The 15,839-nt window shown below is 53.4% G+C and overlaps 4 protein-coding genes across 4 annotated transcripts; 2 read left to right on the top strand and 2 right to left on the bottom strand.

Moving 5' to 3' along the window:
• Nucleotides 1-567: 567 nt before the first annotated feature.
• On the top strand, nt 568-6,558 carry GT037_006264 (glycoside hydrolase family 55 protein; the record flags this gene model as incomplete). Its single annotated transcript, XM_038931311.1, has 4 exons — nt 568-828; nt 1,143-3,528; nt 4,081-4,625; nt 4,675-6,558. The coding sequence occupies 4 exons, from the start codon at nt 568-570 to the stop codon at nt 6,556-6,558; spliced, it is 5,076 nt and encodes a 1,691-aa protein (XP_038785808.1).
• A 540-nt stretch (nt 6,559-7,098) lies between these two features.
• On the bottom strand, nt 7,099-8,613 carry GT037_006263 (uncharacterized protein; the record flags this gene model as incomplete). Its single annotated transcript, XM_038931310.1, has 5 exons — nt 7,099-7,759; nt 7,811-7,931; nt 7,987-8,251; nt 8,299-8,397; nt 8,449-8,613. 5 exons carry the CDS (start codon nt 8,611-8,613, stop codon nt 7,099-7,101), a joined length of 1,311 nt encoding a protein of 436 aa, XP_038785807.1.
• A 1,220-nt stretch (nt 8,614-9,833) lies between these two features.
• On the top strand, nt 9,834-11,243 carry GT037_006262 (anaphase-promoting complex subunit 10; the record flags this gene model as incomplete). Its single annotated transcript, XM_038931309.1, has 1 exon — nt 9,834-11,243. One exon carries the CDS (start codon nt 9,834-9,836, stop codon nt 11,241-11,243), a length of 1,410 nt encoding a protein of 469 aa, XP_038785806.1.
• A 414-nt stretch (nt 11,244-11,657) lies between these two features.
• GT037_006261 (gns1 sur4 family protein) lies at nt 11,658-15,809 on the bottom strand (the record flags this gene model as incomplete). Its single annotated transcript, XM_038931308.1, has 4 exons — nt 11,658-12,827; nt 12,875-13,635; nt 14,582-15,650; nt 15,702-15,809. The coding sequence occupies 4 exons, from the start codon at nt 15,807-15,809 to the stop codon at nt 11,658-11,660; spliced, it is 3,108 nt and encodes a 1,035-aa protein (XP_038785805.1).
• Nucleotides 15,810-15,839: the final 30 nt, after the last annotated feature.

Below are 15,839 nucleotides of genomic sequence, written 5' to 3'. Positions count from 1 at the left end.
ATGCCCAGCGAAGATGTGAAATGTTTCTCTTCGAAAAACACAGTGGAGGCAAGACACGTCTACGATGCGGAAGACACATGCCGAGGCTGTGTTGTACTCGACCACGACTTCGCCTGCATCGGCCCATGACTCTCAAGCGCCCTCTTGGATGGAGACCGGCGCATCGCAGTGTATCCACGATCTCCTGCCGGCCCGTCGCGTCGAATTGCACAGAGGTGCGCGCGTGGCGTTGAAGCGCTGGCAAATGCTTTTATCAACGCGTCGGGCGAGCGAGGGCCTGTCGATGCCCTGGCGTTTCAAAGCCGTCTCACTTCCGGCCGCCGGTTGTGGCGCGCCAGTCAGATCCTTGTTTCCCTTCCAGGAACAAACGCTCGCCTCGCAGCCTCTGGACTTCCTCAACCACTTACTGGCCATCGTCTCCCGCTTGTTTCACGCGGAGAAAGGGATTCAACGGGGACAGTCTTGTGGGCCTTCTTTAGTGGAGACCCTAGGTAATTTTGGACGTACGCGACGGCGACAGGGTCACATTCACGCAACCATTCCTCGGCACTTGTCTGCAGGCGTGAAATGCGGCTTGCGAACATGACTGCAGGTGCTCATCATGGGGCGAAAGAGAAGGATGAGCTTCGGCGTGAAGCGGGAAGTGTAGGTGTACATGATGAAGAGGCGGCAGAAGAGCGTTGGTATCACAGCGAAGACGAGGATATAAAATGTCTACTCGATACCAGGGAACATGAATCGAGTACAGCACAGCGAACATCACACCCCGGCTACCCGAAACTTGAAACAAGGAGTTTCCAGAACTTTGATTGGCGCCACGAAACGATTGTAAGTTCCTTCCCGAATGAACTGCTATACTTATACAATGCGTGGCCCCCCCTCTTCACGTTTTCCCTTCACGCAGGTTTCCTGTCATCTACTAGCACTCCATTGTGTGTCTTCAGTTCTTATTGTTCTCTGTCATTCATTTCTATTGTGCAGAAGTTTTCTTCTCACAACAACATTCCTACTTTCTACCACTTTCGTTGCCAGGCAACCTTACTGCTTTATCCACCACTTCGCAATCCTGCAAACTTTCCAACACAACGATCCAACAACACTATCAACGTCTCTTGCAGGTCAACTGACGACGATACTTCCAGCCTTTGAGGTCAATCTTTCGACGTTTAACAACTCCGAACTTCAACGCACGCACTGCTATCATGGTTGCCTTTAGCGCTGGAGCGCTTCTACTGACGCTGCGCGTCCTCCTTTCCGCCACCCCATCCACTGCTGTGCCTGTTGCGCAAGCACCAGCTCCATCATCAGCACCGGCAGCACCAGCACCAGCAGCTGGTGCTTCCAGCTACTGGCTTGAGAAAATCGAGCGCCAGGGCCAGGCTCCTTTCAACCCCAACCCAGCATCTTACAAAGTCTTCCGTAACGTCAAGGAGCTCGGAGCCAAGGGTGATGGCTCTACCGATGACACTGAAATCATCAACAAGATCATCGCTGACGGCGATCGTTGCGGCGAGGGATGCGACTCTACTACCACAACACCCGCGCTCATCTACTTCCCTGCCGGCACTTACATGATCAGCAAGCCCATCATTCAATACTACTACACCCAGTTCGTCGGTGACCCATTGAACATGCCTATCCTCAAGGCCACTCCCGACTTCGAGGGTATGGGCTTGATCGATGCCGATCCCTACATCCCAGGTGGTGACGGTGCCAACTGGTACACGAACCAGAACAACTTCTACCGCCAAGTTCGCAACTTCGTTATTGACATCTCTGCCACTAAGGCTGCTGCAGGTATCCATTGGCAGGTGTCCCAGGCGACAAGTCTCCAGAACATCGTCTTCGAGATGGCCAAGGGTGACGCTGGCAAGGACCAGAAGGGTATCTTCCAGGACAACGGTTCCGGTGGCTTCATGACCGACTTGACCTTCAACGGTGGTGCGATTGGTGCCTTTATGGGTTCTCAGCAGTTTACCATCCGCAACATGACCTTTAATGACTGTGGCACCGCTATCTTCCAGAACTGGAATTGGGTTTTCACATACAAGAGCATTTTCATCAACAACTGTCAAGTCGGTCTTGACATGGCCAACAGCCCCGCCAACCAGACTGTCGGCTCTGTTCTCCTACTGGACAGCAAGTTCACCAACACCCCCATCGGTATCAACTCGTCTTTCACCGAGAACAGCATTCCCACTACTGGTGGTACCCTCATCCTTGACAACTGCGACTTCACCGGCTCTGAGAAGGCTATTGTCGGTGCTGCTGGTAACACTATCCTCGAGGGTGGCAAGAAGGTCGAGACATGGGCTCAGGGTAACGCTCTCGCTGCTGGAGCTACCCTAGGTCGTGTTCAAGGTGACGTCAACGGTGCACCCGCGAAGCCCCAGAGCCTCCAAGGTAACAATGGTTGGTTCGAGCGCAGCAAGCCCCAGTACGAGAACGTCGATGTCTCCAAGTTTGTCAGCCTGAAGTCCAAGGGCGCAGTGGGTGACGGTAAGACCGATGACACGGCTGCTATCCAAGCTGCTATCGATGGTCTTCAGGAGGACCAGGTTCTCCACGTCGACCACGGTGCCTACCTTATCACTAAGACTGTTGTTATCCCCGCTGAGAAAAACGTCAAGATGGTTGGTGAAGTCTACAGCACTTTCTTCATCACAGGCGAGTTCTTCTCCAACATGGACGACCCGAAGCCTGGATTCCAGGTTGGTGCTAAGAGCGGTGACAAGGGTTCCTTCGAAGCCTCCGACCTCATCATCGGTACTCAAGGTCCTGCTCCCGGTGGTATCTTGATGGAGTGGAACATCAACGCAGAGAGCGGCGCAGCCGGTCTTTGGGACGTCCACTTCCGTGTCGGCGGTTACGCCGGAACCAAGCTCCAGTCCTCTAACTGCAAGAAGAACCCCGATGCCACCCACGAGCCCAACCCGGAGTGCATTGGCTCCTTTATGCAGCTCCACATCACCAAGAACTCCAACGGTTACTTCGAGAACGTCTGGCTTTGGACCGCGGATCACGAGCTCGACCAGGACGACCACTCTCAAATTGACATCTACAACGGTCGCGGTATGCTTGTAGAATCTCAAGGTCCTGTCTGGATGTACGGCACTGCATCCGAGCACTCGCAAATGTCGCAGTACCAGTTCTCTGGCGCCAAGGACATCTTCTACGGGGCCATTCAAACCGAGACGCCTTACTACCAGCCCAACCCCACTGCTGCCGTTCCCTTCACCAAGAATGACAAGTTCTTCGACCCGGACATGAGCCAAGCCAAGGCTGCCTGGGCTGTGCGTGTCACCGATGGTAGCGAGAGCATCTGGAGCTATGGCGCGGGTACCTACTCCTTCTTCCAGAACTACGACCAGGACTGTGTCGTTGGTCAGAACTGTCAGCAAGACATGAACGAGATTGCCAATTCGACAAGCATCAACTGGTTTGGTCTTTCGACCAAGGCTTCGGTCAATATGATCACTATGGGTGGACAGGGTGTTGCCAAGGATGAGGACAACCGTTCCAACTTCTGTGCTACCCTTGCTATCTTCGCTCAGGCGTAGGCGCTGTACAGTCCTTTCCGATACGTAGCGCGGACTCCTTGATGGAAGTTCTTCGCTATAGACCTCTTCACTTCTTTCCCCTGCTTTACGGGGCCTGTTTTACGAACATGTATACCCATTTGTTTTTCTCGTTCTGTCTTTGTCCCACAAAAAAGGCGGAATGCCGCACTCGCTTAGCAATTACGTTGCGATGAAGTCGAGAGCATAAATATACCCCTGGGCAGGATTGAGGAGTTTGGGCCGGATCCTTTTTTTCTTCTTGAGCAGATAGATGACATGAATTTGATATCTCATGATTCCACAAAACTCCTTTCTGCTTGCTTGTGATGAATGTCCCAGAGGTCTCTGCAATAAATCTTAGTGAGGTACACATAGCCAGACATGGAGGCTCTCGCCAAAACTCACCTCCCCGCGTGCACGTCCTCGGGAAAAACTTCCCCGCGCAGAATCTCGTAGCTCGAGTGTCTGCGAAACTTGACTTCCTCACACAACCTCATCACCACAATTTTCTCTTGCGCAGACATGTCTGAACCGTTGGACGAGTCTACGCGACCCGCGAAACGCGCGCGACTCGACGAAAATACCGACATATCCCTCCCCACAACCTCTCCCGCACCAGCTCAGACAGCTGCTATACTTTCAGCGCCGGCGTCGGTTGACACGGATCTGGAGCGCGAAGTACGCGCCGGTATAACCGAGTATGTCTGCCCGAACAACTTGGGTTTCACGGGTATCTTGAAGCAGAGATATACGGATTTCTTAGTCAATGAGATCGCGCTCGATGGGCAGGTGCTGCATTTGAAGAGCACCGAGGTGGAAGAGAAGAAGAAGCCCGTGAAAGAGAATGTCCAGGCGGCCGAAGGTAAAGGCGAAGACAAGTCAGAGAGCACAATAGCGACCGACGACAAGGTCGATGCTGTTATGCAGGATGTGGGAGTTGCTGGTGAGACAACCCTCGCAGTACCGGAACCAGCAAAGGTTGAGGATGCGCCGAAAGAACCTGAAAACGATGGGGAGCAGATCATTGGTAAACCAGCGGCAGCCAAGGAAGAGCCAGAGGAAGAGGTGTGTGGCTTGTAGGCGTATGCACTGCGCAGATGCTAATACCGTCTAGTTACCGGAAGACGATCGCAACATTCTACATTCGATATTCGGCGAACAGACTACCGACGACATTGTTAAACTCGTCCGACAAGTACGAAAACGCGAATCGAAAAAAGCAAAGGACTTTAAGGCCGTCATATCATCGCCTATAACGGACAAGGACAAGCGCACACAGGCTCACCAGAACTTGCGTCGCATCTTCCCCAACTTGCTCGAGAGTGCTATGGAGGAGAACCAATGCATACGTATCAAGGCGACTCCCCCAGCGGAGCGCAAAAAGAAGAAGAGCAAGGGTGGTGGTGGTGACCGACAAGACCAGGGACGGCGACGAGGAGGGCAGGATTGGGAGGAGCTTGGTGGTGAATACCTGCACTTCAACCTGTACAAGGAAAACAAGGACACAATGGAGGTTGTTGGCTTCCTAGGAAGTAAGCTCAACTGTGGTGCCAAGGGTTTCGGCTTTGCAGGCACGAAAGATAGACGAGCATGCACTGTTCAGAGAGTCTGCGTTAGGCGTCAAACAGCGCAGCGCATGCAAGCCTTCAACAAGACACTGTTCAATGCTGCTGTGGGAGACTTTGAGTACCGTCACAACGACTTAAAGCTTGGAGACCTGATGGGCAACGAGTTCACCATCACGCTCCGAGACTGCCACTTCCAGAGCGAAGAAGGATTAGACTTTGCTCAGCGACGGCAACTCGCCAACGATGTGGTCAGCAAGGCAATTAGCGACTTTTCCGAGAAAGGTTTCATCAACTACTACGGTCTCCAACGCTTCGGTTCCTTCGCCGCAAGCACTGATGCCATTGGCTGCAAGATGTTGCAAGACGATCTAAAAGGCGCCGTCGAAGACCTTCTTGCGTATAGCGACACCGCTCTCGCTGCCGCAAATAACGAAGACACCGCTGTCCAGGTTTCCCAAGACGATCGCAACCGTGCGCAAGCCCTCCACATCTGGAAAACGAAAGGCAGCGGTGCCGAAGCCCTCGAATTCTTGCCCCGCAAGTTTACAGCAGAGCGAAATATAATCCAACATCTCGGGTCCCGAAACAGCAAATCCGGTCGCTATGACCGCAAAACAGACTGGCAAGGCGCACTCATGACAATTCCTCGTACACTGCGTCTCATGTACGTTCACGCGTACCAGTCTCTCGTTTGGAACACCGTTGCGGGAAAACGTTGGGCTGAACATGGCGACAAGGTTGTTGAGGGAGACCTTGTTCTTGTAAACGAACACCGCGATAAAGAAGAAAACGCACCATCCAAGACGACGACATCAACACACGATCAGGACGGCGAACCCATCATAAACCCCTCCGGCACCGACTCCTCTCTCGCTCCCGAAGCAGATTTCGAGCGCGCCCGTCCCCTCTCCGCATCAGAAGCCGCGTCGGGAAAATACAGTATTTGGGACATTGTCCTCCCACAACCGGGCTTCGATGTTGAGTACCCGCGGAACTCAATTGGAGAGTTTTACAAGGAGTTCATGGGTAGTGAGAAGGGCGGAGGACTTGATCCCAAGGATATGCGGAGGACTTGGAGGGAGGTTAGTTTGAGTGGGGGTTACAGGAAGTTTTTGGCTAGGCCACTGCAGCCCCTCACTTTTGAGGTGCATGAGTATAAGAAGGTGGATGAGCAGTTTGTTGAGACAGACATGCAGAGGCTGGGCCGGGAGAGGGACGTAGGCCACAAGGCTCAAGAGAAAGAGGACGAGAAGAAGGGAGAGAATGCCGATGCGCAAATGGAAGACGGAGAGGAGAAAGAAGAGGATAAGATTGCAGTCGTACTGAAGCTGCAATTGGCGAGCAGTCAGTATGCTACTATGGCGCTGAGGGAACTGATGAAGGCTGGCGGTGTCAAGGCATACCAGCCTGCGTTTATGGGTGGCAGATGATAAATGCTCCCAGTATTTGATAAGGAGGCAAGGTGGACGAAAGAACATCACATTCAGAAAATTCGTGGCATTTATTTTAGCTATATTGAAACGATGTCTGTATGACTATGTGTGACAGTGTCACCGCGCACTTCGTCAACGGATGATATTCTGACTGTTTGTCGGCTATGGTTCTACTGAATAACATGGCCTCTTTATATCAACCCCAGGAGTCCTCCCTCTTTGCTCTTCTTCACTCCAACCTCTATCCCAATAATCTCGCAAGCCTCGAAGCACCTTAGCGTCCTCATACTGTTCGGACCCAATAGACAGGTGTCATTTGGGCAAAGGTTATGTAGGTGTGGTCAGCAACGACAAGTAGGCGTCGCCTTCTTGACCAGGATGGTGCTCTGTTTGAGCCACATCTTGATAACGACACAGTGCTGGCGCCGACGCTTGCACATTGCTTGTTAGTCGTTGTGCTGCTCGAGGCGATGCGCGTGTGAGTTGTACTACTCGTGTAGTATGTATGTGTGTTCAGTCCCGTTCAGAACCTATCATTCATACAACATCGTCCGCTTCTTTGAATCGAACGGGAAAAACAGGTGTTGATTTTGGCCTTCCAGGTACGCTCTCTTCACTTGTGTATCTCCGATGCAGTGTCCAGCTGACACGCGCCGGTTGTCGCAACCTCTGCTCCTTCTCCTTCTCCCATAGAGGCATGTCGGTAGCGTCGGACTCGGTGCGGCTCAGGATAGGGTCGGTGCTCATCCGGCCTCTGATTCCCATTTCGGATGCGAATGGGGTGATTGCACTGTCCGGTCGTGAGACGGACTCGGTGTACGAAGGCTTGGTAACCAAATAAGGTAATGAGGCTTTGCGCTCGTTACTGAAATAGCTCTGGTCGATCTCGGAAAGCGCAACATCTCGTCGCGACAATCGTGATACAGAATGTGCTTTTGAATGCTCGTTGTTCGATCGGTGGGCCGATCGCAAACTTCTTGATATGTGATGTGCACAACTGGACACAGCGCTCGATTCGCGTGCTTGACGTAGCGCGCCTTTCATGAGTGGACGAAGTGTGGCGAGACAACCGGCGATTATACACGCACCTGCTTCGATAGTGCTCCAGATGGAGATGTTGACGACGCTCCAAAAAAAGTCGTCGGTCTGAATCAGGCCTTCTATATAGCGGAAGCGTATTCCAGAACAGATGCAGCCGCTGCTGTGTGTTAGGAGGGTCAATCGATGGGGACCCTGGAAGAAGACTTACAGAGCTGCTAGGCAGAGAACAAAACCGACAGAGATCTTGGATCTCTTGTCCATGTTGGCAGGCCAGAGAATGGGGATGGGCAGCAATAGAAAGACAAAGTCGGTGAAAGTACTGAAAGCGGCTGTGATGCGTACTGTGAGCGAACGTATAGACAAGCGGTTCACAATACTACGTACCTTGCTGATAGGCCATGAACAAGTCAAGCTCCCGCGACGCACAGTTATTCATAAGCTGGTTCATTACGTACTGGTCTAGACTGGGTCCACATCTAAAAAAGCAATAGAAGAAGGCAGATGCGGATGAGATGATGTTGACACCGACTGTAACGTAGACAGAGATAAGGTGGCAGCGCTTGACGATGATGCGGATGAAGAAGATGGCAAGAGATATCTTGACTATCATGATGGTGATGATGTAGCAAGCCTCACTAGCAACAACCCACTATGATGGTGAGCATGATGATACAAGATGATGGCCAGAATGAGTACCTTTGTTAAGACCTGCAACCGGTCCACGCTCGTGACATGGGTGCCTCCACCATTGCACGCAATGTACAAAGTCGATCCACAGTATACGGTGAATGTCATCTACAGGTGTTAGCTGAAGGTTTTTCTTAGTGAAAACGACCAGGAACTTACGCCAGCAAGGATCATAATGCTATCGTCCCAGCCGAAGTTTGAGATGACATAGGTGCGAGTCCATATCCTGAGTAGGATGAAGAACCAAGCCAAGGCTAGAAAAGCGATGGTAATTCGTAGTTGCTGCTCGGTAGATTGCGCCAGATCAGTCGCACTGTGCATCATGATTAAGGAAGTTAGGATGGGCCTGATCTCGCACGATGTGACAGCGGCCTTGGAGAGAAAGACAGTCGAAACGGTACGGATTTCCTCAAGACGAATGAATGAGGAATGATTGTGGCGGCAAAATGAGTGGCTTGAGGACTACATATCCTCTGTAGCTGACTAGGGTATTTGATGTGATACCACGTCTTGCTGCAAGCCACGTTCGAAGCAATGGTACGGAGATGTATGAGACCGATCTAGAATGACGTTTTACTCAAAGATAGCACTGTGGGTGTGTAATCCTTCAAGAGAAAAAGAAACAACCAAGAGGACCTGGGACCTGCATTTGTGGGAACGAACCGGCTTAACATGCAGCATCATTATGTTGAGCGACTTTGGTTGACTATCATTGTAGTACATGCAGGGCGGCCCATCCAGGTCGTCGTCTCCTGTTAGACTGTCAATGGCGGCCTTCTCCGCCCTTAAGCATGCTTTGGAGATGTATCGAAAACTCTAATTCGCCGGCTGGGGCGAATCCGATGCTCACTGGTGTTGTCACTTATAGGGCCGCGCTGCGGGGGACGTTTGCTAGCGTGCCGCGGATGTTGGGCTCCGCTCCGGGGCCTTCTCCGATGATCGTACGTTCATCTCATCTTGCATAGCAATGTATGCATGTCAAGGAATATGCGCGGATGCGCAACGATTGATAGCGGGGAGTGTGGGTGGTGGGGGAGAGTTACAGATAGCGCCAGGTACACAACGCGCGTAGACGAAAGGGGAAGTGAAGCAATTTCCCCGACGCTTGGGCCTCTAGGTTCCGAACCTCATCGCAAACACGACCCTGGCACAAAGTAGCAAGCACAAACGGCGACCGAAAAAGGAACCACACCTTCATCGTAGGAGCTGGGTCTCGACGTTGCTGTCTTGTGCGACACACACCAACAGTTTCGTCATCGCGACGCGCATTCGTGTCCGGGTACCTGATCAACACCCATCCGCACAGTGTACCACATTCGGACAATCAGCTAGTGGCGCCCCGATCCCTCAAACGCCAGAGCTGGCTTAGACAAACCATAATCGATCTCCTTGGGTAAAAGATTGCCTATTGCGTCTTACGCCCGACTCAGCCACTCTATCGTACCTGCTTACAGGGCCACGGTTACCACGGGCCCTAGCCATCTCGAATCTTGCATCTCCGGGTCTCGTGACATCGACTTGCGATCGAGTCACAAAAAGCAATTATGCCACCCTCACTTCGTCGCCGAGGTGGCCGGGTCCAGCAGCAACATCACATGCCCCCACCTTCACCCCCAGGAGCAGATGACACGGATAGCGATGTGGAACTGGACGGCCACCGCCAAGAAGAAGAAGAAGACCAAGATCTCGATGGTAACGATGATGACGAAACACTCGGCGACGACCTAGCAGGGCTCGCAGGCGAAGAGGAAGACGAAGAGGAGGAAGGCGACGAAGAACTAGATGACGAAGAGGGTGATGGTTTTGGTTCGCCAAACCACGCCGGCGACACTCCATTACCCAATCTCGATCCTCCACCACCATACCTCCGGGAAATATCTACCTTGGCTTCCTGGACCGTTTCGTCTTCTAAACCGGGTTGTTCGATACCTCAGCTTCGGCATCCAAATACGAATCTATTTTGGCAATCCGATGGTCCGCAGCCACACTACCTCAATATACACTTCTTCAAGCTCGTTCGTATAGTTGGTCTTAGACTGTACCTAGACTTTGAACAAGATGAGAGCTATACGCCGACTAAGATCATTTTCTTAGCAGGCAGCGGTTTGAACGATCTCCAGGAGTGGGGCGAAATGAGATTGGAGAGCCCGAGAGGATGGATATGGGCGGACTTTTCCGGTGTAGGAGATCCGGATAGCGACGACGATGGAGATGACGACGAAGAAAATAATGAAGGAGGCACTACTACAGGTCACCGACCACAACGTCTCCTGACGGGAGCCTACACTCTAAACGGAACGAGAAGGAGTGGAAACGAAGCTGCATCTTCTGATTCTGAAAACGCGGCGCCGACTCAAGAGGCTGATGTCACGGACCTGGATCTGGAGACGCCGATTCATCAACAACAGCAGCAGCATACACCATTTCCTCCTTATCCCCCCACTACACACGGCCATCCACAGATAACCCCCCAAACTGTTCCACCATCTCACAGCCACAACCTCCGTCATTACCATCACACCGTCACACCAATCCAACATCAACCATCCACACCTTCGCTCCCCCAAACTATATCGCGTCCCCACCCTAGAGCGCCTTTCGCATCCCTCTCCCCTAACCCCCAACCTCGCCCCATCCCGTCTTCCACCCAATCAACCCCCAAGTTGCCAGTTCTGCGCGCTCATCTCGTGCAGATCAAGATATTAGAGAATCATCAGAACGGTAAGGATACACATTTAAGGGGTTTGCAGATATTCGCTAGGAACGACGAGGATGGGTATAAAACAGGAGGACATGGTGCGGGTAGTAATGTCACGAAGGGAGTCACGAGTGGAGCACAAGGAATGGAGCTGTTGAAAAGGGAAAAGAAAGAAAAGAAAAGGAGAGAGGAAGTGTTGGAGTTGGGTGGTGGCATCATGGGTATGGGTTTGGGGAGTGAGGGGGTTCTTCGTTAATATTGACTCGTCCAATCAGCTACTCTGGAGCAAAATGGAAGAGAAACACAGGGTCAACATGGCGGTATGCATGTAAGCGGCACCATCAATCATAATACTCACAATGGAGGATGTGGAAATCTTGAAATATCATGATAAATAAATTAAACATCCTAGCTGCGCCACCCACCCAAGCCTTCCTTCCTTCCTTTCCATTCGTCATCCTTTACCTCATGGGATATATCCTTCTGACTTTTAGTGTGTCCTGATACATTTTCCTCCAAGCAGACTCGCGCCCGGATATCTCGAGATTCTATACAGAGCGCCTAAGGAAATGTGCTCGAACCCTAAATTGTAGAGGTGCGGCCGAAAACGGCGCACCACTGATCATCTGTTGCTTAATTGCTGATTACCGCCCCAGAGAAACTTCTTTATCTAGAAAAGACCCTTGCCATCCTTCTTGTCAAGGGTGTTCTTAAGGTCCTTTGGCTCAGGCTCCTGCTCAGGCTTAGCCACCTGTTCGTCGGCCTGACCGTTCTTGCCGTTCTTCTTGTTCTGTTTGCGAGGCAGCTTGCTGGGGCTGCGATTCCGGTCGGCGTTCTCCTTGGCCTTCTCTGCCTCCTTAACGTCCTCCTCGTTATCTTCGTAAGCCTGCTCGACCTTCTCGCCTGCGGCCTCAGCCTTACCGACCAGCTCCTTGGCAATCTGCCTAGCCTTCTTGCTTGTAGCATCGGCACCCTCGTCGAGTTCCTGCAGCTTTTGGCTGACGCGGCGGTTGATGTTCTCGAGGAACTTTTGATTGGCCGGGCTCATGCTACCCTTTCGCTCGTCCTTGATGTGGCCGTTGGTGGGCTTCCTTCCGCGAACAGCGTCCCTAGCCCTGTTCACACCTGAGGAGATGGCGTCTTCAGCAGACTTGTCAAGGGAGTCGAGCTCGCGCTCCACGCTGCGGCTGGCGTCACCAGCTGCGTCGGAGATTGTGCGAGGCTTGAAGTCCTTCTTGGCGTTAGGCGAGGAGCGGCGCAGGTAGGATTTGAAGAAGAAACGCATGAAGAGGATGGTGAGCGGCGCGAGGTAGATCAGATTGACGTAGATGGCGAAAGCTTGGCCGGAGGTGTCGACGCAGGGAACGGTCTGGTACTCGGTGCGGTAGAAGGTCTTCTCGACTGTCTCGTGAGGGTGGAAGAAGTCATGGACCGCGTTGTGGGTAGGAACAGGCTCTCCAGCAATGACTTGCTGCTGCTGGCGAACCGGAATAGGCTGACCAGGAACGGGGATGTTCTCAGCGAGACCTTCGTCACCAGCTGCGCGGTAAATGAGCTTCCTGAGGAAGGCTACAGCAACACCGGTCGCGGTGGGGAGGGCTTCAGCAACCGATTCAGTAGCAGAGGCAACTGCGGATGAGACGGAGGACGAGACGACCTTGGGAGCAACCTTCTCGGCAACCTTGTATGCGACCGAAACGGGGACGGTGTAGGAGACGAAGAGGTGGATGGCGGCGAAAGCGGATCCAACAAGGAATTGGGTGATTTGAAGCGTGGTAAGGGTTCGCTTGACGACGTTGGGGACGCGGTAGCCGAGGGCTGAGACGGTGTAGTAGGTGTACTGGATTCGTTAGTCAAAATTCGGTAGATTGGAGAAAGACTGCTTACCATCATGGCGTGGATGCCAGAGTTGACCAGGGCGAACATCCAAATGGGAGGTGACATGAAGCGCATACCAGCCCACATGGACAACATAGCACCGGCGTGGTGGTACTTCTGGAGAGTGGTGCTGCGCTTGCCCTTGGCCAGAATGATGGCCGTGTCAAGGACCTCGTAGAACTTGGAGAGGTAGAACCACCAGCCCCAGAAAGCAAGACCCTCGTTCCAGATTCTGCCAACGTCCGTCTGGTCTGGCAGGCCACTAGGGCCTACGAGAACATTGGAGTTGAGGCTGCTCCAAACATCGTTGGTGTTGTTGTACGTGACAGCGTCGCCGAGTCCGCGGGGACCGTGGATCTTGCAAAGTGCGTCAATGGTACCGACAACGGCGTTGGGCTCGCTGTAGTGGGGGAAAGAGTGCTTGAGGCAGCGGATCATGGCGACGCAGGTAATGGCCGAGTAGACGGCCAGGAAGACATTGTGGAAGATGACAAAGGCGTAGAAGGGGCGGGTTTTGGCGATCCTCCACGGCTTGTTGCCGTGTTGGCGGTTGTACCAGTTGACATAGGTGACGGTGACAAAGTAGACGGAGGCAATGGTCAGGGGCACCTTGTACGACAAGGCGCCCTGGTAGATGTCTTCGGGGATCGGGAAAGGGTTCGCAAACGTCGACTCGCCAGTCCATGGGGGAGGAATGGGCAAGGGCGCGGCATCGGGAGGGAACTGCAGAACAGCCCTCGACGGCCAGTCGCCGGGGTGGAGAGAGGGGCCTGCACCAGACATGGTAGAGGTTCAGGTGGTCGCGAAGATGCGCGGTTGTTGGCAGCACTCGGTCGAGGGTGGGTGCTGTTGGCGAGGCAGGCGCAATCGAGTCGAGGTGCGGCGGAGTGAAAGGGTCCGGGGACCGCTGGGCTTTTTTCTGTGGTTCCGTGAGGTCAATGCCCAGCCGTTATGCCGCACTCGATAGCAAAAATCGGCCCTCGGGTTTCTGGGCGTCCCTGTCGTCGGCGCAAATCTTGGACAGCTGTGTTGTTGTCGCTGGCCAGGCACGCGATGCACAGTCGGACTACACAAATTTGTCGGCGCACGAACCCAGGGCAAGGCGGACAAGTTATATTTGCACAACAAGAGCACAGATATGCTCGGAGCGAGGACAAATCCAGCAGAGGTGCGTCGGACAAGGAGCTAGAAGCAGCAGGCAAAGGCTCTAGACAGTCCTTCTTGGTTATGATGAGGATTGCTAGCGTTGTGATGCAACCCGGTCGACTTTTTGGACGAATGACATCGCAACCAGCTGCCGAGGCGAATTGCTACAAACTGCCACTGGACAATGAGATCCTCGTGGATATCATCTAAAGAATACAGATTCTCGCAAGTCTAACGCCATCGAGTATCGCAGTAGACACGTCCCGTCTTTTCTACAAAAGACCCGTCTTTGCGCAGTGCTGGCGAGGTAGTCGAAAGCAAGCATGCAAAATTTTGCAGGGATAAGTGAACCTGTTGGGGGTCCGTTCCCGCATCTGGCAAGGTGACGTGGGTGCCCGAGCAGCCACATCTGGGGAACAGGTTTAGCAGGCTAGGAATACGACGACGCTGTTGCTGGTAATAATAGTAGTAGTAGTTACTGTGTTTGAATTATGTACAAGACTACAACGCAGAGAGCTCCTCAAAACTTGGGCTTGCTACTCAGAGGAATTGGCGGTGGCTCAGCCGAACCTTCACTTAGTTCCTTCCTCTTTGGTGGTGGTGGAGGTGGTGCTTTCTTCCCAAGGCCTCCCGTCTGCGATGGGCCTGGCGATGGGGCTGGCGACGCGCTTGACGACGCCAGGCCGTTCACTCTGCCAGCAATCCCATACTTTTGGTTGAGTGAGTTGGCCGACTTCCACCCAGACGCGACTTGATCCCCGTGCCGCTGCTGGAAATTGCTGGCAGTCGATGCCGCTCCTTTCAAGTCCGAAGTCGACACTTTTGAAGGGTCGTCGCGCAGGTTGCTGGCAGTCTTCAGCGCTGCCTGCTTGTCTGCCCACGATGTGCCCGTGGTTGGCGGGGGTGCTGGTGACTTTGGCCCGGACATTCTTGCGAATCTACTCTGTAGCTCGTTCATCTGTGAGCCATGCCCGGCTGCAGCTGGAGGCTGTGTGGCAGTGTCCGAGCTTGGGGCTCGTCTAGGAGGAACAGGTGGAGATGGATTCGCGCGAGGGGGTACTGGAGGAGAAGCCGTTCGACCAATGCCGAAGCCTGAGACAGACACACCTGCCTGCCCCAAACGACCCAGAGCGCCTTGGTTCAGAACTCCCTGCTCAGGTGCCGCTTCTCGTGTTGCCTCATTGTAGGTCGGTGGAGGAGCGGGCGCGAATTCATTAGGGTTCGAGTTTTGACGGGGCGGTAGCGGAGGACGAGGAGGTAAGCTGGGCTTGGGTTTTGTAGGAGCGCCGGTAGTCGTTGGCGAAGCGGCGCCTGGTCGGAAAGCTGGAGGCTTGGGTAGATGTGCCGTGCTCAACCCCGTCGTGTCAGGTCTGTAGGGCCCCGGAGGCGGCCTGTTCGCTTCCTCTTCTGCTCTCCTCCTTGCTTCTTCCTTCTCCTGCAGCCTTTGCTTTGCCGACGCAGCAGGTGCAGAGGGCGGTCCTGTCGAAGCGGATGCTGCCGAACCGCCGTTGTAGTCTAGTCGCTTGGGCGGCGGAGCAAATTGTGAGGGGTCTTTCAAGGACGATAGTGGCGTTGACTGGTGTTCGCGGGCCGCCTCTGCATGGAGGTCTTTGCCCTGGGCTTTTCCAACCCATCCTTTCTATCTCTAGTTAATCGACGGGTTCATGCAGGCAAGGACAAGCTTACATACAACTTGCCCGAGCTTCGAGTCGCTCTGTCCACCTCCACTGCTCCCGCTGTTAGTGCGATTCTTTTCGGGATGCCAGCCTCCTTTGGCGATGCCCTTGAATTTGTCCATGTCTGTGTTAGCGGAAGAGTCTGGGGTTAA

Source organism: Alternaria burnsii (genome assembly GCF_013036055.1).
Source record: "Alternaria burnsii strain CBS107.38 chromosome Unknown 752, whole genome shotgun sequence".
Classification (NCBI taxonomy): domain Eukaryota; kingdom Fungi; phylum Ascomycota; class Dothideomycetes; order Pleosporales; family Pleosporaceae; genus Alternaria; species Alternaria burnsii.
Note: the sequence above shows the minus strand (reverse complement) of the source record. Positions and strands in the feature narration are given on the sequence as shown.